At 42.7% G+C, this 24,921-nt stretch overlaps 1 protein-coding gene across 35 annotated transcripts in view; it reads right to left on the bottom strand.

Moving 5' to 3' along the window:
• The window catches only part of CLASP2 (cytoplasmic linker associated protein 2), a 1,425,897-nt gene extending 1,407,269 nt beyond the window's left edge, over window positions 1-18,628 (bottom strand). For 34 of the 35 annotated variants that reach the window (XM_069214706.1, XM_069214671.1, XM_069214559.1 and 31 more), the window contains exon 1: window positions 18,127-18,456. In XM_069214706.1, coding sequence (XP_069070807.1) covers window positions 18,127-18,306 — 180 coding nt within the window. In that variant the 5' untranslated portion in view covers window positions 18,307-18,456. Of the gene's footprint in view, window positions 1-18,126 lie in introns of all 35 variants that reach the window. The other variant, XM_069214594.1, reaches the window with a different exon arrangement.
• Window positions 18,629-24,921: the final 6,293 nt, after the last annotated feature.

A 24,921-nucleotide genomic window follows, 5' to 3' on the forward strand; every position in this document is an offset into this window, starting at 1 on the left:
GTAAAACCGAGACTAAATCCACGTTCTGGATGTTGTTCAAAATGCAGTAAAATATGAAATGCACAAACACATTAACAAGACCTGACTTTGTCATCCGTTTGTTATCAGGCTCACAGGTATTCTTAAAAGTGGTGGTGATTTTGAACAAATCTTGGCAGGAGTATTCCAATGGTGGATCTCCTATTCGGACACCCGAGATCCAAAGATCTGTCCATGGCAAAATTGCTCTCACAAATTAGAGATCCGTCCTTTGCAGCTGGTCCTGAGAGCACTGGGCCAATATCCAATAACTATATTGCAACAACACTGGGCCTTAAACCTAGGTATTTAGCAAGTCTTGTCAACTCAAGCTTCTCAGATGCAAACAGTTTATCCTAAATTCAGGTGTGGAATATGGGGTTCGACACTTCATTGCTAAACCCAGAAAAAAAGAAAAACAATGAATGTTCACAGGCTGAACGATACCAAATAAACCCAAAAGATGTTGATTACAAGTTCTATGATACAAGTAGAATCACACGGATAATTTTTCATAGCGCAATTCAATGCCTCTGTGGGGGCCGATATACTAATTAGAAATAATTAATGATTGTTTATGTGTTAACCAATGAAAAGCTCATAAAGACTAATTGTAGAGAAAAAAATGATGTGCAAGTTCGAAAATGTGCCCACGGGGCATGTCAGCCACATATACGAGATTGTACTAATATAACTGACATTTCGTGAATTAATGAAAATATATAAGAATAATGTAGTAATATATCATATTGAAATGTATAACCTATGTTTTATATTGATCTGTAGAGTTAACTTAGCAGTGAATAAAGCCTATCCTTTTTCCAGGCCTCACAAGAAGGGCTGAATCACTAACGTGCTGTAGAGAAGCAAATCAATAACTTGACCCTGAACTACCCAATGTTAAAGTTGCATAGCTAGAATTTTCTGCAATGTACCGGTGGACAGAAGATGAAGACAATTTGATACAATTATGTGTAGAATAGGCTAAATGTACTTTCCCAGGACTCGAACAATGGAAGCACTGACTGAAGAGGAACATGCAACATTTTCTATACCCCAGGAGCCGAATGAGGAGGACATCTTATAATGGACCAATCCGCGTCTTGTGAAATGACTAATATTAAAATAGATTTGGTGAACAAATATTATAGGTTAAGGTCATATCTGCTGACTGACTGACCAATTGGGAATTAGGGGGATGGACTGAGAGACCCTAATAAAAAGTCATGACAAGGGGCTAAGATTTCAGATGCGGGAGAATTTAGAAGATGCTAGGGAGAATTGGTGACGTCAGAAGACACTGTTCGAGATTCTGTCATTGGGCTCACACTCTGAGATCCTGATGCACTGCTGATCTATTGATGACCTGAAGACGAAGACTTTGTTGCTGATCCATTTCGTGGATAGGCAGCTATGACAATGTGAATGATTAACTTGTGCCTTTTCTTCTAGATACCAACTGCGCTGTTTTATAGATTTTCACTTAGAAAGATGTTTTCCAAATTCATGTTTTCCTAAATTGTTTTGCATGAAGCCCCACATGCTAATGCTATTCTGTTAGGCACGTTTCCTAGGGGTGACGTTGACAGTGACAATTGACTGACAAACTTATTGTTGAACACTGCTATTGATGCTGCGTATTCATTTACTGGCTTATGTTAAAGCATTCGAGCATATGATTTCTTATGTTTTGATTAGATCATGTTATTGACGTCCATTAATGAATTAATTCTGAGCTGACTGAATAAAGCTTGATCTAACTCGATGATTTAGTATTGTAACCAATAAGGAAATGAAAGTGTTTAACTCTTTACCGAGTTCTGGTTATTCATGAATAGATGGTTTTAGATGTTGTAAATTAAATATTAATGGTTGGTTATGCTGATTATTGATGTCCGTGATCACTACATGATTAGGATATTCCATGAAATCCAAAAGGTTCATCGACCTATACGCTTCCCTTTGTAAGTTTACTTACTAAGGAACAGGCGCGATAGCACCTCCAAAAACTATACTGCTCAAATGGAATATGCACTGAAACCCTTACTCCAGAGACTTCTTTATAAGATAGCTTTAGTAGAGGCAGCAGGGTAAAGCGTGGACCTAGCTCCAAAGGACAACAAAGCACTTTACAGAGAAGACTGTGCTGTCCAGGGAAAAAAAGAACGTGTGGGAACCTGTTAAAAGAACACAACAGAAATCGTAGTGTGAAATAGTAAAAGGCCACCTAAGACGTTACAAAATTGCATAAAATAAGGAGCAACAAACATTTAGGGTTGCACGGCCACACGTATCTTTAAGAGGGAATAGTTTCGTTCAAAATCACTATATTTTGGTCATGTCAAGAGGCCACAATTTGAATTGAACTGAGAGAGCATAACTTATATAATTTATACTAATGGGAAATGTTTATGAATTAATATGTGATAATCCTGCATAGAAACTATAATAATAATTTTGCTTAAAACGTGCACCTGAAATGTGACCACGGGGAGTGGCCGCCAATGTATACGTAGACTAATAATGACGACTAAAATGTTTATATTGTGTTTAACTACGTTTATACTAATTATTGCATTATTGAATCTGTGCTGAAATCCTCACAGGCCTTAAGTTAGCATGAGCCGAAGCTTAGCTGCTTGGCTCTCATATTAAATGTATTTTTCTATTTTTCAGTGAACTGACTCATAAAAGGACACAACCCCGTATGTTCTTTTTCTTCAAACTAGAAGACGAATGTAACCATGTTAGATCCATTCTTATAGCCTTTTCCTTGCTTGCAGAATAAATTAAATGAAACAATGTAGATTAATGTAATGTACAAGGTCATTCAAACCGGTGAAGACAATGAAGTTACTGACCAAAAGATGTGCAAAGAATTACAGAAAGATGAAATCATACCGGACGTGCCACCTCTGAAGACGTCAATTATGGAGACCAATCAAAGACTTGTAAAATAATATGGGGTGAAGAGTTAGGTGACCTAATGAGTTTTCTGATAGGTTAAAGATAGTGGGGTACAACAAATGTCCAATAAAATTTGGGGGAATGTACAACTAAAAAGGGATAAAAACCCATGTCATGGGGAGTCATTTAGAATTAGGTAGGGAATGCTATTGATTTTATCCAGAAACTTTGTCACTCTGCTTGGTGACTTGTTGCTTTATTTAAAACCATCCTCGCCCTTAGATTTGTTCACGTTACACTTTGCCTCCTTATGAGGGAAGTGCCCTTATGCCCCGGAGCGGAGTTCTGACTGTTGGCGAATTAACTGATGTCCTGAGGACGAAGACTGAACCTGTGCGCTGACCTAAACTTTGGACGGTAATTATGACAATGCAATTGTGGTTTGTCTGTTTGCTTTTCCTTTCTAGGTATCAACTGCTTATTTTTGACAGAGACCTTAGTTAGATGTTTTCCAAATTGATGTTCTAAATTGTTTTGCATGAAGCCCAACATGCTAATGCTAATCAGTGGTTAGGACAAGTGTTCACTAAACTGACGCAAATAGAGAAATGACCGAGACTACGCTTTGTTGAACTTACGCGTTATTGACACTCAGCCAAATTTGATCTATGTTCATGCCGTGTTATGTTCTGATGTTTGTGATCCTCGCTTTAATGAAATCTTACCAAAGTTGCCATATCGTGACTATGCTATTATGTTTCTTGGTGTTGAGATTAACGCATCTGCTTTTAGATTGTAATTAATAGGGAATAAAACTTATAAGATTTTACTAAACTGGTGTGGTTATTCAAGGCTGCAAGGGCATTGTAGAATCTTGAATTGATTAATGACTTTGACTAAAGTGAAATGTATTGTCATGATAAATATTGATGACATTATTGATGTACTGATTGATATATTGATTAGCTATCTCGTCCTAAGGTGTCTCTCAACTGGGTCAAAAGATTCATTGGCCTAAAACGAGTCCTGATGTGTAATAAATTATCGTAAAGCGACGCATTAACAGTTCTGGTAGCAGAGCGACAGTTTGGCCCTTTGGGGTCCTAGGACGGAGAATTATTGTTTAGACTGTTTTTCTGAGATAATGCAAATTGGAGGTATGATGTGTTTCTAAATTAACCATGACTTTCCCGGGGTCTCGGGGCCTGCCTAAGTAAGTTGGGAATGTTCTCGGCGTTATAGCATGCGTGGTGTAGAATTTGCGCTTGCTCAGCTTATGCATTTCACAGGTGATTTGTGAAGTTCGTGTGTATCTAGGCCAGGTAAATGTTGTTTTAGAAGGAGTGGGCGTACTCCGCAGTATGAGAATAGGGACGTCGGCGTACTTCATATGAGTGTGGCGCTTTGTGCTCAAAATTATCCACGTGGTTGGTTGTTCATGTACGGACCCGTCGAAGTCTAAGACTCCGGAGTATATTGACAAGTGTAGGAGACACTTGGGTTTATGTTGTAATTTGTGCGGTTTAAATAGGTCAATCGGGCGTGGTTGACAAGTCGAGATTGAGTCAAACTGTATGTGTGAAACCTTCGATGGAGATTTGGCAAGTTCTAAAGTAAAGTTCTAAAGAGAGTAGCGGCCGAGGCTTCAAGTGAAATCTCTGTGACGTGAATGTGTACCCTTCCTGTAGTAAACCGGCAAATTTGTGTTGTTGTTAAGGTGCTCACAGTAATTTTTGCATTAGTTTGGTGTGAATCCAGTGAGGGGCAGACGAGCCGCAAGACTTTGTCAGCTGCAGTGTGTAAATGTGACGTCAGCGGTGCCGCGCTGAGATAGGTCAGTTGTCGAGAGGGGTCACGCACGGATTGGCTGCCGTCCCTGAGAGGCTATAAGTTGAGAAAGGTGGGTGAAGAGTGTCCTGGGAATTAAAGTCACTTCTTGATCAAATACAAACAAAAGAAGATGCAAAGATGAATTCTGTCAAAGCTTTTAAGAGTGCTCTGAAAGGAGACACATACATTATGGCAAATGAAGGGGAGCCTAAACCACCTGAGGGTACTCTAGCTTATATAGTTATGGAGGAAAATGTTTATGGATGAAACAGTGGCACAAATTAACAGAAAAAGAGGGATGTTTGGCGTTCCCAGAACACGGGACATTCAATACGAGAGTTATAGAGAATTTAAGGTGGATGTTAAGTGTACAGAAACCACCTCCGCGGCCAGCTCAGTATGAGGCTTTAGCAATTTGGGATTTAATGGCTCTTAAACAGAGACAAGAAAAGTTCCAAAGAAGACTGAAAAGGGCAGAAAAGACTCTAGCGGAAGCTAGGTGGGATAATGAGAGCAAAATGTGGAGAAGGGGAATAGTTGACGGATTAAAATTGTTCCCAGCAATAACACAGGGAGATGAGACGCAGGGAAAGAAAGCCACATGCAAAACAGACAAAGACTCTAGTAAGCCTAAAGAAACTAAAAGATCTTGGAAAGAAGAAGAAGATTCAGATAACGAAGAATTTTTAAAACAGTTATTACATGATTGCCCGCCACCTTACGTGGTAAGCGACAATGTCCCGGGCACTAGTGCAGATCCTGGGAACCAGACGCAGGAGAAGGGAGTTACTGATACAGTATAGACTAGTGATACGGGTTCGATACAGAATGGTGTCAGTGTACCCACTGCGCCAGACATGCAGATACAGTTGGAACCTCCGCCGCAGATACAGAGAATCTATCCAGACGTCCCAGTACTAGAGACTACTACAAATCTGATAGTGCCACCAGACCAGATATATACAAAATCGAGGTTAAAGCAGATTGAGCCACCTCCACAATTGCTGCTGCAGCCACAACTGATACCAGGATATTACCCAGCAGCAGGACCTCCATTAATACCTGCCCCGGCTTCACTGGATCAGACCTTTGGAGTCGCTGCTCCACGAGGTTTGGGACCAGGTCAGACACAAGCTGCCATATCATTGCCAATTACTGTTGGTCCGCCGGTACCATTGTATGCACAAGGTAAGCCTAGTATGTGTGATCAGGGAGTCGTGACCCAAGATGTAATAAGAGGAGGGTCCATAGGAACTCCCCAGTTAATGGCCCCAGGAGAGCAAGTGGTTGAAAAACCAAGGTCTCTGTTGAGACCAGTTGAAACACCATTAGAGGCAATGAGACAGGCAGGGCTAGGAGTGCTAACCCCACAGACAATAAGTATGAATGCTTCACAGTCGCCAATGATGCATGCAGGGAACATTTCATTGCAAGGTTTTACGGTACAACAGTTAAATGAGTGGTTAGAGAAGACCTATGCTACGTAAAAGACTACAGTAACTGCTGTGGAACCGGAAAGGTTAGGGAGAGATGAGTACCTGAACTTTGTGAGACTGGGTGTGGAAGGTGCTGAGTTAGTGGAAGGAACGATGGGGGTAAACAGATTAGAGTCATACACCGAAGCAGAATTGAGATATCTGTGCCCTAAGATTACTAACAAAGTAGGTAAGGTACATCAGAAATTAGCGAATCTGGCAGACAAGTACAATATTGATATTGAGAATACTAAACATTTGAAAAGAAGTTACAGGTTAGACTTTGATTCAAAAGACTTCGAGCATATGAGGTCTGCCGGAATGAAAGCGCATTTAAAGGAAATACTGCAAAGTGCGCAAATCCGGGGAGCCTTAGAAAAGTGGGAAGGCAGATGGGCAAAGAAAAGAGAAAAGGAGAAAGGTGGCAGTCCGGGATCAAGTAAAGCAAAACCCACACCAGCTACGGAATCAGTAAAGATGCTACCAATGAGAGAAACAGCTGGTGGGGTTTTAATTCATGTACCGTGGTCCAGGGGAGACATCCTATCTTTCACAAATGATTATCCCAGGTTGAGGGAGAAACCGATCGAGTGGTACCAACAAACCAATAGGTTTGTGAAGCTTGCGAAGTGTCTCTAGGAAGATTTGAATACCTTGTTTGAGATAATTGTTCCGCCCGACTTATGGCTTGAGTGCAAGAGAGGGGTAGACTGGCCGACACAGGAGCCGGCAAGGGATAAGGTGACCGGAGCACCTTCTGAGGAGGTGATGAAGTACTATCATAAAGTGATTGAGTTTCTTGAAGCAGAAGGTATCACCGAAAGTGAATGATTGGCAGAAAATAGACCGGACCTCACAGGAGGTTAAATAATTGATACATGCTTACTATGAGAGATTGTTGAAGGCATTCAAACATTACAGTGGTACTGAGACCATTGAGCCGAAAGACATGAACCATCTCGTGTTCAGATTTGTTGAAGGGCTAAGACCAGAGGTTAGCCAGATGATTAAGAATCATTTGATCTGTTGGCAAGCGAAGCCGATTGATGAGGTGTTGCAGTATGCAAAATACTGTAGTGATGAGATCGAGCTGAAGCAGAGAAAACTAAAGGAGAAAGTGATGTTGATGCAGATAAGGGCTGCGCAGGCAGGAATGCAGGGAAATGGAATTCAGCAGATGGTACAGCAGCAACCGCAAGGGAATGGTGTGATTCAGGCGCAACCGAGAGGCCGAGGTCGAGGTTTTGTGAATCGCGGTCCAGACTTGAATAATGTTGTAGTTCAAAATGATGTAGAAGGGATGAAAAAGATGTCACCATGTCATGCGTGCGGGGGCGAGGGGCATTGGAAGCAGGAATGCCCAAATGTGGTGCAGGATGGTGTCATTCAAAGCACTAATGTCTGTACATTGCAAAATATGAGAGGTCCAAAATTGAGAAATCAAAACCCGAACTTTCAAAATAACATGGTTCAGATGCAAGGGTTACAGCCCATGCAGCAAATGCAAATGCTGCGTGTTCAACCAGCACAAATGCAGCAAGTACAACAGCAGATTCCCATGCTACCTAAACAGCAAATGCAATTACCATTGGCTCCAATGGGACAGCCACAGGTGATGCTTCCTCAACAGGTCACAGGTCAAGTGATGAGCCAAAATAATACAGTACAGCAATTCCCATTGCGTGGTGAAGATGGAATGAATGAGGAATGGTTGGATGACAGTTCAGACAGTGAAGAGTGCAGGCTTGCAGCGTCCCTAGAAGTAGATCAGAGGGGACCCTATGTAGAGGGAAAGGTAATGGGTCACAAGGTTTCATTCTTGATTGATACTGGAGCTACACGCTCCACAGTTAGGAGTGCAGAGGTTCCGAAATTGCCACTTTCGGGGCGTACCATAAGAGTGGTCGGAGTAGCAAACCAATACTTGACAAATCTGATCACAGATCCAGTGCAAGTTGAGATTGGCAACTTCCAGGGACTGCATAAGTATGTAGTCTGCGATTCGAGTCCTGTGTCCCTACTAGGAAGAGACTTACTGTGTAAGACGAAATGCTCAATTACTTGTTCCAATGATGGAATTGAGGTGCAGACAAACAGTGATGATGAAGGGGATGATGGTCAGTTCTCAGAGTCAGAAGCAGAAAACGCGAATGAAGATTACCCCTTGATAACCTTATTCCCGATGCTTACAGTGACTGTCTTACCACTGAGTTACAGGGAACGGTGACAGAGAAAGTGTGGGATTTGACAGGAAAAGAAGTGGGACTGATAAAAGGAGTGGAACCAGTTAGAGTTCAAGTGAAGCCAAATGCAGTGTTTCCCCAGGTGCCACAGTACCATATGGCACAAGATGTCCTTATTCAGGTGTCACAAATAATTGCGGACTTTGTGAAACGGGGAGTCCTGAAGGAGGTATTGAGCAGTCCATGTAATTCACCGATAATGGGTCTGAAAAAGCCTTGTGGGAAGGTTCGAATTGTGCAGGACTTGAGAAAAATAAACTAGATCGTGGTGAAGTGTTGCCCTATAGTGCTAAACCCAGCAGTGATCATGTTTCAGGTTCCGTGTGATGCTGAATGGTTCACCGTTGTAGACTTGTCACAAGCCTTCTTTTCTGTGCCTCTTCTTGAGGACAGCCAGATTTTATTCAGTTTCAAATTCCTGGACGAGGTGTACAGTTGGTGCAGAATTCCTCAAGGGTTCTCTGAGTCACAGTCCATCTTTAATCTGATATTGAAAAAGGACTTAGAATCCTTAGTACTGCCTTTCAATTTGACTCTAGTACAGTACATGGACGACTTGCTGATTGCGTCCAGGACAACAGATGACACAATTGCCTTATTGAATCATTTGGGAAAGAAAGGACATAAAGTGTTGCCAAAGAAGCTGCAATACTGTCAGAAAGAGGTGAAATACTTAGGACACTTGATTGAGAGAGGGTCCAGGAGAATATCGAAGGAAAGGGTGACAGCCATTTTGCAAATGAACCCCCCCCCAACAACAAAGAGAGATGTCAGGATGTTTTTGGGAATGGTGGGCTACTGTCGTCAGTGGATACCCAACTTCTCAATTATCTCAAAACCATTGATAAAGCTAACAGGCAAAGAGATTAAGGATGAACCGTACACCATAACCCTATCCAAAGAAGAGCTTGAGTCATTCATGGAATTGAGAGAGTGCAAGTGCAGGGCACCAGCTTTGGGTATCCTGATTACACAAAACCTTTTCTACTGCTTTGTCATGAACGTGATGGTGCAAATCGCCCTGCAGCATATTTTTCAGCTACCTTGGACCCCGTCACAGCAGCCTTAACGGGTTGTTTGCGCGCAATTGGTCAAAGCCTCAAGCAGTGTGAAGGCATAGTGATGGGACATCCCTTGACAGTAATGGTTCCACATTCAGCTGAAATTTTGTTGACTCAAACCAAAACCCAGCACATGACTAATGCCCGACTTAACAGATATGAGGCAATCATTTTGGGGTCGCCTAATGTCTCACTGAAGCGATGTACTGTATTAAACCCGGCAACTCTACTTCCTGTTGAAAGTACCAAGATTAATAATGAAGAGGAAGTGGAGCATGACTGTCTTGAGGTAACAGAACTATGTACCAAGCCCCGACCTGATATTCAAGATACGCAGTTAATAGAAAATGACTGCATTATGTTTGTTGATGGATCCTGTTTGAGAGATTCGCTCGGAATGCTGAGAGCTGGTTACGCTGTGTGTACTATAGCTGGTATTATCGAAGCTCCCTGGCTCAAAAGAGTGTATTCCGCACAAGTGGCAGAGCTAATTGCCCTTACTAAGGCATGCCACGCAGCTGAAAATCTGAGAGTCACTATCTATACTGACAGCAGATACGGATTTTGAATTGTACATGATTTTGGCTAATTGTGGTCACAGAGAGGTTTCATGACCTCTTCTGGTACTCCTGTGAAAAATGGTGAACAAATTAAGGATTTGTTACATGCGATTCAGTTACCTCTTGAAATTGACGTGGTGAAATGCAATGCTCATGTTAAGTCACAAGACTTTGGGCCTGATTCTAACTTTGGAGGACGGTGTTAAACCATCCCAAAAGTGGCGGATATACCACCTACCGTATTACGAGTCCATTATATCCTATGGAACTCGTAATACGGTAGGTGGTATATCCGCCACTTTTGGGACGGTTTAACACCGTCCTCCAAAGTTAGAATCAGGCCCTTTGTGTCCATGGGAAACGGCTATGCAGATCAAATCGCAAGATTTTGTGCATTGAACTGTATATCTTTCAAGGACCAGTGGGAATTGTTACCGCAAACTGAAAATGACACCTGTTTGAACCTTGCATTAAGGGTGGTCGATACACTAGATGAGCTAAAGACACTACAGGGTCGTGCTAGCAAAGAGGAAAAACGCTCCTAGCAGAGAATGCAATGCGTGCAAAGAGCTGATGATTTATGGGTCTCAGAGGAGGGGAAACTGGTTTTGCCAAACAGTCTTCTGTCACAATTTGCGAGGCTTTACCATGGATAGGCACATCTTGGGAGAGATGCAATGATCAGGTCATTCAAGATTGACTGGTTTAACCCAAAATTCAGACATGCTGCAGAGGTTACTTGTCACAGGTGCATCATCTGTCAACAGATGAATGCCGGAAAAGGGACTGTGGTAACTCTGAGCCACATAGGGAGAGCTGGCGGTCCATTTAGCAAGATGCAAATGGATTTCATTGAGATGCCTGTTTGTGGAGGATTGAAGTACGTGTTGGTGATTGTGTGTGTTTTCAGCCACTGGATTGAAGCCTACCCACACGTAGAAACGATAGTCTCACAGTTGCAAAACTGCTGCTTAGAGAACTAATACCAAGGTTCGGGTTTCCGGTCTCTATAGAATCAGATAGGGGCAGACACTTCGACAATGAGGTGATTAAGCTCTTGTGTGCCGCATTAGACATTGAACAGAAGCTGCATTGTAGCTACCGTCCTGAAGCATCAGGACTAGTAGAACAAATGAATGGTACCTTGAAATCGAGAATGGCGAAGATGTGCGCAGCTACCAATATGAAATGGCCAGATGCATTGCCCTTAGTGCTGATGTCGATGAGGAACACCCCTGATAAGAAGACAGGACTATCACCCCACAAGATCCTTATGGGTAGAGCTATGAGGCTGCCTGCAGTGCCCGCAAATGCTCTTGCGAATATCACGGATGATATGGTGTTAGACTACTGCAAAGGTTTGGCTGATGTGGTTCGCTCTTTTTCTCACCAGGTGGAAGCTAACACATTGCCACCGATCAGTGATCCAGGTCACACCCTGCAAGCCGATGACTGGGTGGTCGTCAAGAAGCATGTGAGAAAGTCGTGTTTGGAGCCGCGCTGGAAGGGGCCATATCAAGTAATATTGACAACAACCACTGCTGTGAAATGTGCAGGTGTTCCAAACTGGATACATGCCAGTCACACAAACAAGGTAACATGTCCAACTGATGAGGAACTTGAAGTTTCCGACTCAACAGTTACAGAGAGGGAAGTCTCAGGGCCTGAAAATAGTCGAGAGGGAACTGAGACTGCAGGAGAGCCCACTAAGAACAGCCTAGTCCCTCAAACAGTAAACGAGTTCGAGAGAGGTGACAGTGTGCCTATCTCAGTAGAGGCAGCAGGGGAACTAAATCAAGGAGAGGTTCTCCCAGAAGCAGACGGATATGGGTTAGAGCTTGAACCTGTTACAGATCCAGAAGAAGAAGGGGAAATAGTAGAAAGAGATCAAAGTACACCGGCATCCCCTGAGCCAGTTGCAGGTCCATCAAGAGAAAAACACCATAGCACAAGAGGAGGGTGCTGTTCAGCGTACTGAAAGGACAAGCAGGAAAAAGACGCATAAGGGAGATAATTGGCCAGAAAAGCAGGCTGCGAAAGAAAGGGTCGCACAAGGTGAAACAATAACAGAAGAAACTGATACATCCCGAATAGATGATCTAAGTGAAGGAGAATTGCAAGGCGAACGCAGATTGAAAAGAAAGAGAACCGCAAATAGAAGGTACGCAGGTCCTGAATGGGCATATGCAACAACATCTGAATGGCAACAAGAATTCTTAGCGTTCTGTTTTGATCGAGAAGTACCTGGCCAATACTCCGGTACCTGAAATTCATCAAAGAAAAAGACTTTGTTAAAACTAAAATTCTAAATTAAAAGCTGAAAAGCTGAGAAAGAGACTTACAAACTACCGGATGTGACATTGATAACCTGAATTGACTTTGAAAACCCGATTATGACGAGCTGCTAACCTGATTTGACAAAAGGGCCCTGGAGCGAGTGAAACACTGTAAATACACGCAGAGAGAAAGACTTTTGCATCAAGAAAAAAAAATGAGTGTTTTTTATCGTCCTTAAGTTGATTATTGTTCTGCTATCTGATTCTTTACAGACATGGATTATAATAGAGGTAGTAACAAAAGGGGTAAGGTGTGTGGTTGGTTAAGTCTTATACTAGGTATTGTGTGTGCAATAATAATTGTAGGTGTGATTGTGGGAACGCCGTGGATGGATAAGAAAGCGACTAACAATGCTTCAAAACCTGAGACTACAACACTAACAGCAGGAAGCAAGACACTTGCATGAGGGAACTAACTCAAAGGGGGAACTTTCCACTAACGTTTTCTATCGTTTGCTGAATGAGTATTTTGAAACCATGGATGCGAAAAACGTATGTGTGCATAAAGATTCTTTCCTCAGCGCAAGAAGGGGTCACCTACCATAGCCTTCCATTAACGTACGGGATAAGTTGTAGCTTGCTATTAACAAGATTCTATAATCAGGAGCATGTGCAATATTTGTATTCTAATTCGGATGTGGTGTTTTCCTTTGTGCCTGTGATTGAGTTTTTGAACAAGTTAGCTAAAGAGCATAGTATAAAATTAGAGGTTTCTTTGAACCGACACTTACATTTGGGACAGCTTATGCACACCGCAATAATCTAACTTGCTTATTGACACCTGTAGAGAAAAGCTTCTTAGATCACACTGATGATAGACGCAAAGCATTAAAAGAAAGATTAGAAAAAGGGTTAGAGAAATGCACATATGCAAATGATTATGCTTACACCGCAATAAAGAAGCAAGGCAAACTAGTTATAGATGCATTACATGTAGTAAGGCTTTGTGCATATATAGGCCGAAATCTGAACATGACACTTTATTTGTGGGAACGAGTGAATGCAGGCATGTGTTTTTGTTTCAGAGTAAATGGACATTCATGTTAAATGGACAGGATCCAGCGATCCCTGGGATCTATTACATCAGTGGACTTAATGCTTATTACCGTCTTCCCAAGGGATGGTATGGGACATGTTGTTGGGAATAGTTTTCCCAAAGATTTACCAGATTTATGACTTAAACCAAATACCTAAAACGTCTGAATTACAACATGCTAGACAAAAACGAGAGGCAGCGGCTGCTGTTGTTGGTGACATGTCTGGAGCCATAATTCCTTCGGTAGAGGTTATTTTAAACTCCATGAAGATTCAAAATTTTTCTACTATTGTGGATAACATGCTGACAAATTTTACAGGGGCTATACTCCTGACGGATACTGAACTTGCTGCGGAAAGAGCTATGACTCTTCAAAATCGGCTTGCTTTAGACATTCTTTTAGCAAAGAGTGGCGGAGTCTGCAAGATGCTCAACGAGCGTCATGGTTGCTCATATATACCTGATAATAGTAAAAAGATTAGAGGTATGCTTACTAACCTAACTAAAGATAGTGCAGATTTGAAGGAACCTGGAGTGTGGAAAAAATTAGGAAAAGGAAAGGGAGAAAATGTTTAATGAAATTTGGGAGAGTTCACACAAGGGACAAGATGTTGAAATGCGCATTATGCGTAAAGTGAAAAATTAAAAGTGAAAGATCAAAGGTAAAGGTTTGTGTGATGACGAACGTCATCAGAGGAGGGACTGAGAGAGCATAGCTTATATAATTTATACTAACGTGAAATGTTTATGAATATGTGATAATCCTGCATAGAAACTATAATAATAATTTTGCTTAAAACGTGCACCTGAAATGTGACCACAGGGAGTGGCCGTCAATGTATACGTAGACTAATAATGATGACTAAAATGTTTATATTGTGTTTAAATAAGTTTATACTAATGATTGTGAGAGAGCGTAGCTTACATAACCTATATTGAAATGAAATTTTATATATTAATAATGTGTGATGATGCTGCATAGAAAACTATAATAATAGCGAATTTGCTTAAACGTACACCTGAATTGTGACCACGGTGAATGGTCACCAATGTATACACAAACTAATAATGATGAATAAAAAATGTTTATGTTATGATCAATTAAGCTTATATTAACATTCATACTGCCGAATCTGTATTGAAAATCTTTATAGGCCTTAAATTAGCGTGAGCTGTGGGTTTTAGCTGCCCAGCTCTCTCATTAAATGCATTTTTTCTATTTTTCCAGTTTGCTGACTCGCAAAGGGCCATGACCCTGCAAATGTTCTTTTTCTTCAACTTGGAAACAAATGTAACCATGTTAAATCCGTTCCCAAGCGCATATTTGGTGCCTTGGTTTAAAAGTTATGAGTGAATTGAAACAAATGTAGATTAATGAAACGTACAAGTTCACTTAGACTGATGGACAATGAATCTGCTGACCCAAAAGACGTGCCAAAGAATTAAGTAACGCCGGATGTGCCACCTCTGAAGACGTCAATTATGAAGACCAATCAAAGACCCGTGAATTAATGTGGGGTGACAATTGGGATTACCAAATGCTAAATTTGATAGGTTAAAGATAGTGGGGTATAGTTAGTGTCCAATAGAATTTTGGGGGAATGTACTATGAAAAAGGGATTAAAGCCCATGTCACAGAAAGGTCATTAGAATTAGGTAGGGAATGCTATTGATTTTATCCAGAAACTCGGTCACTCTGTTTGGTGACTTTGAGACTTATTAAACATCCTCACCCATAGGCTGTCCATTTACACTTTTCCTCCTTGCGAGGGAAGTGCCCCTATGCCCTTTAATTGAGCTTTGACTGATGGCGTTTTGACTGATGTCCTGAAGACGAAGACTGAACCTGTGCGCTGACCTAATCTTTGGAGGGTAATTATGACAATCCAATTTGTAATTTGTCTGTTTGCTTTTCCTTTCTAGGTACCAACTGCTTGCTTTTGACAGAGACCATAGCTAGATGTTTTCCAAATCGGTGTTCTAAATTGTTTTGCATGAAGCCCAACATGCCAATGCTAATTAGTGGTTAGGACAGGTGATCATCAAATTGACGCAAATAGACAAACGACTGACATTATGCTATGTTGAACTGACGCGTATTTGACACTCTGCTATATTTTGATATATGTTTACGCTGTATTATATTCTAGGGTTTATGATTTTTGCCTTTTTGAAATCTTAACAAAGTTGCCATATCGTAACTATGCTGTTGTGTTTCTTGGCTTTAAGATTGACGCATTTAATCTTAGATTGTAACTAACAGGGAATAAAACTCATAAAATTCTATTAACTGGTGTGGTTATTCATGGCTGAAAGGTCATGGTTGTGTCGTCAATTTGATTAATGACTTTGACTAAAGTAAAATGTATTGTTGTGATAAATATTGATGACATTATTGATATATTGATTGACATAATGATCAGCTATCTCGTCCTACGGGGTCTCTCAACTGGGTCAAAAGATTCATTGGCCCAAAACGAGTCCTAATGTGTAATAAATTAACATAAAAGGACGCGTTAACAATTGCATTATTGAATCTGTGCTGAAATCCTCATAGGCCTTAAGTTAGCATGAGCCAAAGCTTAGCTGCTTGGCTCTCATATTAAATGTATTTTTCAGTGAACTGACTCATAAAAGGACACGACCCCGTATGTTCTTTTTCTTCAAACTAGAAGACGAATGTAACCATGTTAGATCCGTTCTCATAGCCTTTTCCTTGCTTGCAGAATAAATGAAATGAAACAATGTAGATTAATGTAATGTACAAGGTCATTCAAACCGGTGAAGACGAGGAAGTTACTGACCAAAAGATGTGCAAAGAATTACAGAAAGATGAAATCACACCGGACGTGCCACCTCTGAAGACATCAATTATGGAGACCAATCAAAGACTTGTAAAATAATAGGGGGTGAAGAGTTAGGTGACCTAATGAGTTTTCTGATAGGTTAAAGATAGTGGGGTATAACAAATGTCCAATAAAATTTTGGGGGAATGTACAACTAAAAAGGGATAAAAACCCATGTCATGGGGAGTCATTTAGAATTAGGTAGGGAATGCTATTGATTTTATCCAGAAACTTTGTCACTCTGCTTGGTGACTTGTTGCTTTATTTAAAACCATCCTCGCCCTTAGATTTGTTCATGTTACACTTTGCCTCCTTATGAGGGAAGTGCCCTTATGCCCCAGAGCCGAGTTCTGACTGATGGCGAATTAACTGATGTCCTGAGGACGAAGACTGAACCTGTGCGCTGACCTAAACTTTGGAGGGTAATTATGACCATGCAATTGTGGTTTATCCGTTTGCTTTTCCTTTCTAGGTACCAACTGCCTATTTTTGACGGAGACCTTAGTTAGATGTTTTCCAAATTGATGTTCGAAATTGTTTTGCATGAAGCCCAACATGCTAATGCTAATCAGTGGTTAGGACAAGTGTTCACTAAACTGACGCAAATAGACAAACGACCAAGACTACGCTTTGTTGAACTGACGCATTATTGACACTCTGCCAAATTTGATCTATGCTCACGTCGTGTTATGTTCTGATGTTTGTGATTCTCGCTTTAATTAAATCGTCCCAAAGTTGCCATTTTGTGACTATGCTATTATGTTTCTTGGTGTTGAGATTAACGCATCTGCTTTTAGATTGTAATTAATACGAAATAAAACTTATAAGATTCTACTAAACTGGTGTGTTTATTCATGGCTGCAAGGTCATTGTAGAATCTTGAATTGATTAATGACTTTGACTAAAGTGAAATGTATTGTCATGAAAAATATTTATGACATTATTGATGTATTGATTGATATATTGATTAGCTATCTCGTCCTAAGGTGTCTCTCAACTGGGTCAAAAGATTCATTGGCCTAAAACGAGTCCTGATGTGTAATAAATTATCATAAAGGGACGCATTAACAGTTCTGGTAGCAGAGCGACAGTTTGGCCCTTTGGGGCCCTAGTACGGAGAATTATTGTTTAGACTGTTTTTCTGAGATAATGCAAATTGGAGGTATGATGTGTTTCTAAATTAACCATGACTTTCCCGGGGTCCCGGGCCTGCCTAAGTAAGTTGGGAATGTTCTCGGCGTTATAGCATGCGTGGTGTAGAATTTGCGCTTGCTCAACTTATGCATTTCACAGGTGATTTGTGAAGTTCGTGTGTATCTAGGCCAGGTAAATGTTGTTTTAGAAGGAGTGGGCGTACTCCGCAGTATGAGAATAGGGACGTCGGCATACTTCATATGAGTGTGGCACTTTGTGCTCAAAATTATCCACGTGGTTGGTTGTTCATGTACGGACCCGATTACATTATTGACGTATAGATTGATATATTGATTAGCTATCTCGTCCTAAGGTGTCTCTCAACTGGATCAAAAGATTAATTGGCCTAAAACGAGTCCTGATGTGCAATAAATGATCATAAATGGACGCGTTAACAGAACTATCCTGGTTATAAAGAAAGCAATTTAGCCCCCAGGTCACACCTTCCTGTGGCCAAATGCCACATTCCCTACGCTATTTGGCGGATTTCTATCACAACAGTGTGGGCCCAAAAAAAATACTATTATTTCCCATCCTGGTAGTACAGATCGCCATCATACAGGTACCGGTACACTCCCAACACCAGTGTTATGATTTGCCAGCCTCACGTCTTTCCTCACCTTATAGTTGCTGGCGTTAACCCAGCCGGTGAGCTCGTCTACTATCTTGTCCAAGCGCTGCTTGTCCTGTTCTAGATCCGGAGAACGTCGGGGGTCACACACATACTCCAAGAGCTCCGGCCCCACCTGCAACCGGCGGCCCACGTCCTTCTGCTGCACCTGTTCCTGAAAGTGATCCATGTCGGGGGCGGGGGGCAGCCGCGACAAACGTTATGTGGCAGAAGAGCGGTGGGTCCCTCTTTGGGGGGTCTCCTGTGCAGCTCTGGGTTCAACGCCGCTTCCTCCCGCTCATCGCCAACCGAGAGCGGCCAAAACTTCACAACTTCGGGCAGCGACTCACTGTCTCCGCCGGGGGCGCTGCTGCAGTGCTGAGGGCGGGGCACGGGCGGGGGCAAAGCGACTCGGCAGAGACTGCGCCTGTATTTGGACCCCAAAGACAGTCGCACTGCGGGAGTAAATGCTCTCGGGTCACCCGGGGCCGCCGCTCGTCCCACGCAAACTTGCCTAGAACGCCTTAGGACCCTATCACTGCGCACTAGACTGCGCAAGGGATGGGCCAGGTCATGGCCGCTGCCATGTTAGGATCAGGCATATCTTAACACAAGTTACTAATGTATAGGGAAAGGCACTCCGCAAGGAGGAGGGACTTCAACCACAAGCGTAATGAAAGGCACATGACGTTTGCCTGACTTAAATGTGGAAGATGCTCACGACACGAATTCGCTGTACTGTACGAGGAGCCGGTCTGTAGCCACGCTCGCAAATTATTTTGTGTTTTTTTTTTTTTCAAACATGGCGCCGGTGTGATTAGTCTTCACTCAGGTCTCCATCTTTGGGGGAGGAGTGATTAAACGAGGGAGGAGCCGTAGATGCGAAGATATGTAGTTAGAAAACCCAGGTTTGTGTCCAATTTGTAAAACGCATGGCAAAACTTTCAAAACGTGGCTTGAGGAAATTAGTACAGTTCGTTTGCTACACATAAAAAATCCACAATGATTGCATCGGACATGACGGCAAACAAAGGACTAATTTGACAACCTTCCGTCTCTCCATGTATGTGATAAGCGTCCATATTCTATGCAAATAGTATACACTCCAAAGTTGCAGCACTAACTTCTAATACGAAAGCTACTACTAATACCTTGGGGTGAAGAGACAAGGGGAAGCACTTAGAGACCCTTTGCTATTTGATATGGAATCTATACAATATTGCAATTTGATGCTTGCTAATGTAGATTTTCCTAGTAAATTTATGAAGGAAAGTCTTCATTTTTAATAAAGACACAGAGGCGAGTATTATGCATTTCTTTTCTTATTTTATTAAACAATAAATCCCCAATAAACAAATGGCTCGTTGTACCCACAATGACAACTCAACAGGATCCAGGATAGCATTGTCCAAGCGGGCTGCTTCTATCATATCAAAAATACGGGCTAGGGGGCCCACCACATCCAAAAGCTTATCCTGGCATGTAGACCAGGCTTTGTCAACTCCCTTTCGAGTGTCCTATCCAAATTTGGAATTTGTGATCTTTGAAGGAAGAGAGGGACGTGGACACTCCGACCTGAGCTTTGACCTGACCTGTTTGTCAAGGGGAGAGCGTAACTTGGAAGTGAGGTATTCTGCCACATGATCCGCAGGCAACTACTCAGTAGAGAGCAGGTGCTGAATATCATTGGGATCGAACATGGGTTCACCCTCAGAGTCAAAAACTCTAGTTGTTTTGGAACTCGAAAGCGTGAGAGTTTTTGCTTTCTTGGGAGGAGGAGAAGAAGAGACGGAGTCTCTATTGTCTTTATCTGAAAGATCCAAATCCGGGTAATTATCATGCGCCTCATCATTGTCAGAGTCTAAAATTTTTGAAATCACAATGGGTGTAATGTGTTTTGTTTTAGTTGCGCATTTTTTCGACGATTTTTTTGAAAGTATCCCCTCCCTTAAGGGAGGCCTTTGAGGAACCGCGTCCTCCGCCTTGAGTGAGGAATCCTCACTATTCAAAAGCGTCATCTTATTTTAAAAAATTCCTCGACGCTCTCTGCCTTCCCCAGCAGAGTGGGCCAACATCGTCTTAGACATTAATTGTACAACTGAATTCTGTAATGTCTTAGATAATTTATCCATAGAAGCAGAGACTGCTTGTTCCACTAAAGACTGGATAAAATCATTGAGATTTTCCTTAATCATTTCCTCCTCCTCTGTGGCAGCATGGGAAAATGGGGAGCTATCCATAATAAACAGAATTAACAGGTAAAAACTGTCTGGAAAAGGGAATGGAGCTTATAGGGTTAACTTTCTCCTCTCAGGGCGGCTGGAGAGACTAACCCTGCCTCTGGGCGGGGAAAGGCACCAGGAAATGAGTCGAGGAGTGAAGACGGCCCCTTAGAAGCCGTCGGAAGGTCCGGGAGCTCGAAACCAGAGCCGACAGTGGAGAAAGGAGCAAAAACCAGTTCAAAGTGAGGTTAGGCAGCAAAAATACGAAATCCTTTACTTCAGCGCGATCGGCGTATAAAATAGCGGTCGCGCTGAAGAATAAACGGCAAAAACCAATGTTAGGCAGCGCGCGCGCAGGGCAATAGAAATGCAGCTACAAGCCGACTGAATTCAGGGCACGAAGCCCGATGTGATAACGCGCTTACAATTAACAGCAAACAAGCGTAGAACCACTATTAACACATAACATACATACAGTTTACCGTCTGAAGTAAAAAGAAAATAAATACTTATCTTGACTGCGAGCAGCAAGAAAAAAGGGCTGTTCTCAGTCAAGATATGTATTATAGGGCTATTCTGTTGGTGATTGGTGGGTTACTTTGACAACAGTTTGCTTCCCACTGGCCACCTTTTCGTTGCCTCATGGGAGTTGTAGTTCTTGACTGCAGCTGCTGTTTAATAAAATAAGAAAAGAAATGCATAATAGGAGTCTCCGGTCTTGTCATAAAATTCTAGAAGCGGCTATCGTGCCAGGTCCAGGACAGGCAGCAAGAATCTCCTCCACCGCAAGGTGGTGTTCTTGTGAGGGTTGGAGGGGTTAATAAATTAGCCTTGGCTCAATAAAATCCATGTCGCACTGCAATTCAAAGCGCGAGTGCAACTGCGACTCGAGCGCTAGGAAAATGCGCTGTTTAAATGAGCAGCACAAAAGAGCTCCCTCTAGAAAAGCCGATGCGTCACCGCATGTCGAATCGGTGCTCGGGAAAATAGCCTACTGCACGCAGTGGGCTTCCCTAGAAATGTGGAAACAAGCAATCCCCAAAGGCAACTATCATTAAACATGCAAAACAGCTTTATCAGACAATCGAGTTTGAGAAAATAGAAAATACTCAAGAGGCAGTAAGGGCAAGACTTAACTGACACTGGAGCAGTGAAGAAAGAGGACTGATGACGACATCAAGGGACATTTATACATATCGTCGGAAAAAACGATGATTGGACATTGGTTGCCATGGGAACGTCCTCATGGGTATTGTAGTCCTTTCGTTGTTTTTTTTTAACATTGAACCTGCTGTTGAATAAAGAGTGAAGAAAGATCTGCATAATCCTCACCTCCGGTCCTGACATAGAATCTGCAAGCTTACCCTACTGGAATCCTCACCGTAGGCATTTCTTTGTATGATATTAAACAGTTAAAGCAGAAAGTGGCAGATTAAAAAGAAGTGTACTCCTTACGCAGTAGCAGATTCCCAGCAAGATAACACAGGGGGTTTATACATATACTGAAAGACTAGAATAGCCTGCTGGACATAGGTTTGTATCCTAGCAGGGACACTCAGCCTGTCACCCTCCCCTCGTGAGATTAAAAACACGAGTACCACAATATGAGATAGGGAAAAGAAAACTCTTTATTATCCAGCAGGATTTTTATGAAGGGACAACGACAAAACAAATAGCGACTAGGCACTGGGAAATGGTGTCATCCTAGAACGACAGTGTCTGAGATATTTTCATTTATGGCAGAATTTTATCAAGTTGTCTTGCTGATTCCAGGAGCGAATTCAGGGCAGGGTTTGAAATACCCGTGAATACCTCCATGTCCGCTGTTCTTACACTTGTTGGTGGTACAGGACGATTTTTACCATCCGATCTCGTAACTCTATCAGGGACACAAGGTATACATTTATCAAGCTGATGTTAAGAAGCATACCGCTTCATGGGTAACTTGGCGCGAGAAGGTGCCGGGAACCGGTACTTATTGTTTCAGGTCCTGCAACACATGAGTGCACATTAGCAGATAAAGTACTGTCCCAGCTGCCCCGTACTGTAATATTTGCAGTTTTGTCAGTTTAGCTTTAGATGCTCCAGAAAGTATCTCCTTCCTATAATCTATAGTACACCCCAGGATGGTGCCAGACACACCTGTGCAAGTAGGCAAATCATTAGGCATTTTGACTTTGCAAGTGGTTAGGACATTAAAATAACGAAAAGGGATGTCAGTGTTGTGCCATAATATTTGCATTTAATGGTGCCACTTTTTTTTCTTCTTTATTACATTAATATAGTGCTCCATCAATAAGAATTTGCAGAGGCATTTCTCACCCATGAGGATATCCAAGCGCTGGGATCTGCTGCACGGGGCTTCAGTAGAATAGTCAGGTGTTAAGTCCCCTTCTGCATTCCTGGAGATAGGGATAAGTGCTCAGGTGGATGGGGAGCCTGTTCAAGGATTTTGGAGTGTGGTAGGAGAAGCAATGACCTCACAGTTGGTGAAGCGGATGCAGGGGGTGCACAAGGGAGGGAGGCAGAACGTAGGGGTCTGACAAGATGGAAGCTCAGGCAGTGGTTAAGGTATGCTGCTCCTTGGTTATGCAGGGCTTCATAAGCATGCGTTTGCAGATTGAATTGGCATTGTTTGAGCATGGGGAGCAGGTGGAGGTTCCTCAGGTTAGGGGTGATGTAGGTCCATCTTGGGAGGCTCAGAATGAGTTTGGCTGCTGAGTTCTAAATGATTTGAAGTCTTTTCATGAGGTGTGCTGTGTTTCCAGCGTTACCACATTCCAGGCGTCTGACGATGAGGGCCTTCGTGATGGTTTGTCTGGTGGAGATTGGGAGCCACATGAAAATCTTATGAAGCATGCAGGGGGTGAGGAACCAGGCAGAGAAGAATGCGTTGATCTGGTTCTTCACATTGAGATTTTTGTCAATGATGATACTGAGGTTTCAGGCTTGGTCTGTGGGGAGTGGGGGGAGTCCTCGGTCGACAGGCCACCAGGAGACATCCCATGGGGAGGCGGTTTTCCTGAATATCAGAACCATTGTTTTGTCTGTGTTGAGCCTGAGGCAGTTGTCCTTCATCCAGTCGGCAACGCTGGTCATGAAGAGGTGAAAGTTGGCCTTCTCTATGGCAGGGTCTTTGGAAGGCGAGATGATGAGCTGGCTGTCGTCTGCATAGAAGATGATGTTTAGTCTGTGGTTTCTCATGATGTTGGACAGGAGGGCCATATAGGCATTGAACAGGGTGGGCTGAGGGATGATCCTTGGGGGATTTCGCACGGACAATGTTCTTGGGCTTTGAGGTGAAAAGTGGGAGGAGGACTCTCAGAGTTCTCCTGGAGAGGAAAGATGCGATCCATTTCAGGGTGTTTTCCCAGATGCTGATCTGGTTGAGCCTCTTGAGTAGGTTGTGGTTGGAGATGAAGTCAAAGGCTGCTGAGTGGTCAAGCACAATCAGGGCAGCAGAGTCTCGTTGGTCCAGGAGGCTTCTGATATCATCCGTGTTGGCGATCAAGGGAGTTGCAGTGCTGTGGTTGGAGCCAAATCCAGATTGGATTGCGTCCAGAAATCGTTGTGCTCTTGATATACTGTGAGTTGTTGGTTGACGGCTTTCTCAAGTACTTTAGCTGGGAAAGAGAGCAGGGAGATTGGATGGTAATTTTTAAGTTTGTTGGATTCGGCAGAGGGTTTCTTGAGGAGAGGTTTGATTCTAGCATGTTTCCAGTCATCTGGGTAGATGGCTGATAAGATAGACGTGCCGATTGTGCTGTTGCAGAGGTTGAACATGTGGTGTGAACAATGGTCCATGGGGGATCCTGAGTGTACAGAGCGCATGATGTTGGTAGTGTTTTGAGTGGTTAGCTGGTCCCATCTGGAGATTCTGTTGTAGTGCTTTTGAAATAAGGGAGAAATTGTACCATCGGAGTAGCTGTACTTGGCAGTCGCAACAAGCTAGCAAAAATAGAGAGGAGATGCTCTTTTAGGAGAGAACAGACATTCTGCAGAATAGGGGTAGCACACATAGGGAGTGGAAGAGAACTCCAGTGCTTTGGAACATGATATGCAGATGTAAGGATATGAAGCTAAGCGTGACGACGGGGAGGTGAAGGCAGAGGTATGAAGACTGTGAGAGTTGAACTTAGAGTGACAAGGGCAGGGGCGTCGCACAAGCCCTTGCAGTGCTGAGGGCCCCTACAGTTCAGAGGCCTCCCATTCACCCTCGGGACTATCATTGTATGTGACATACGGAAGTCTCTGGGTCCCATAAATGTTCTGTACCCTGGAAAAGGGAAGAGAGAGGAGCATGAGCATGTATTCCTTTGAAGGTGAAACTGGACATCTGCAGCATGTGGGTTGTTGGACTCCACCCTGCAGAGGGGCATGCATACTCACTCTCTGCAGGGAAAGGTGCCACCAGATCAGAGCACCAGGGACTAGTATTCTGGTCCTGGCTGCTAATGGAATCTGTGGGTTCAAGTCTTGGGTCACTTCAAATAAACCAGTAGCACTGAAGACACCTGACTAGAGTGATGTCGACCAGGTGGTAAGTAGGGCCACTGAAAATACGAGCAGTCAAAGAGCAAAGT

The sequence above is a fragment of the Pleurodeles waltl genome, chromosome 2_1 (genome assembly GCF_031143425.1).
Source record: "Pleurodeles waltl isolate 20211129_DDA chromosome 2_1, aPleWal1.hap1.20221129, whole genome shotgun sequence".
NCBI lineage: Eukaryota > Metazoa > Chordata > Amphibia > Caudata > Salamandridae > Pleurodeles > Pleurodeles waltl.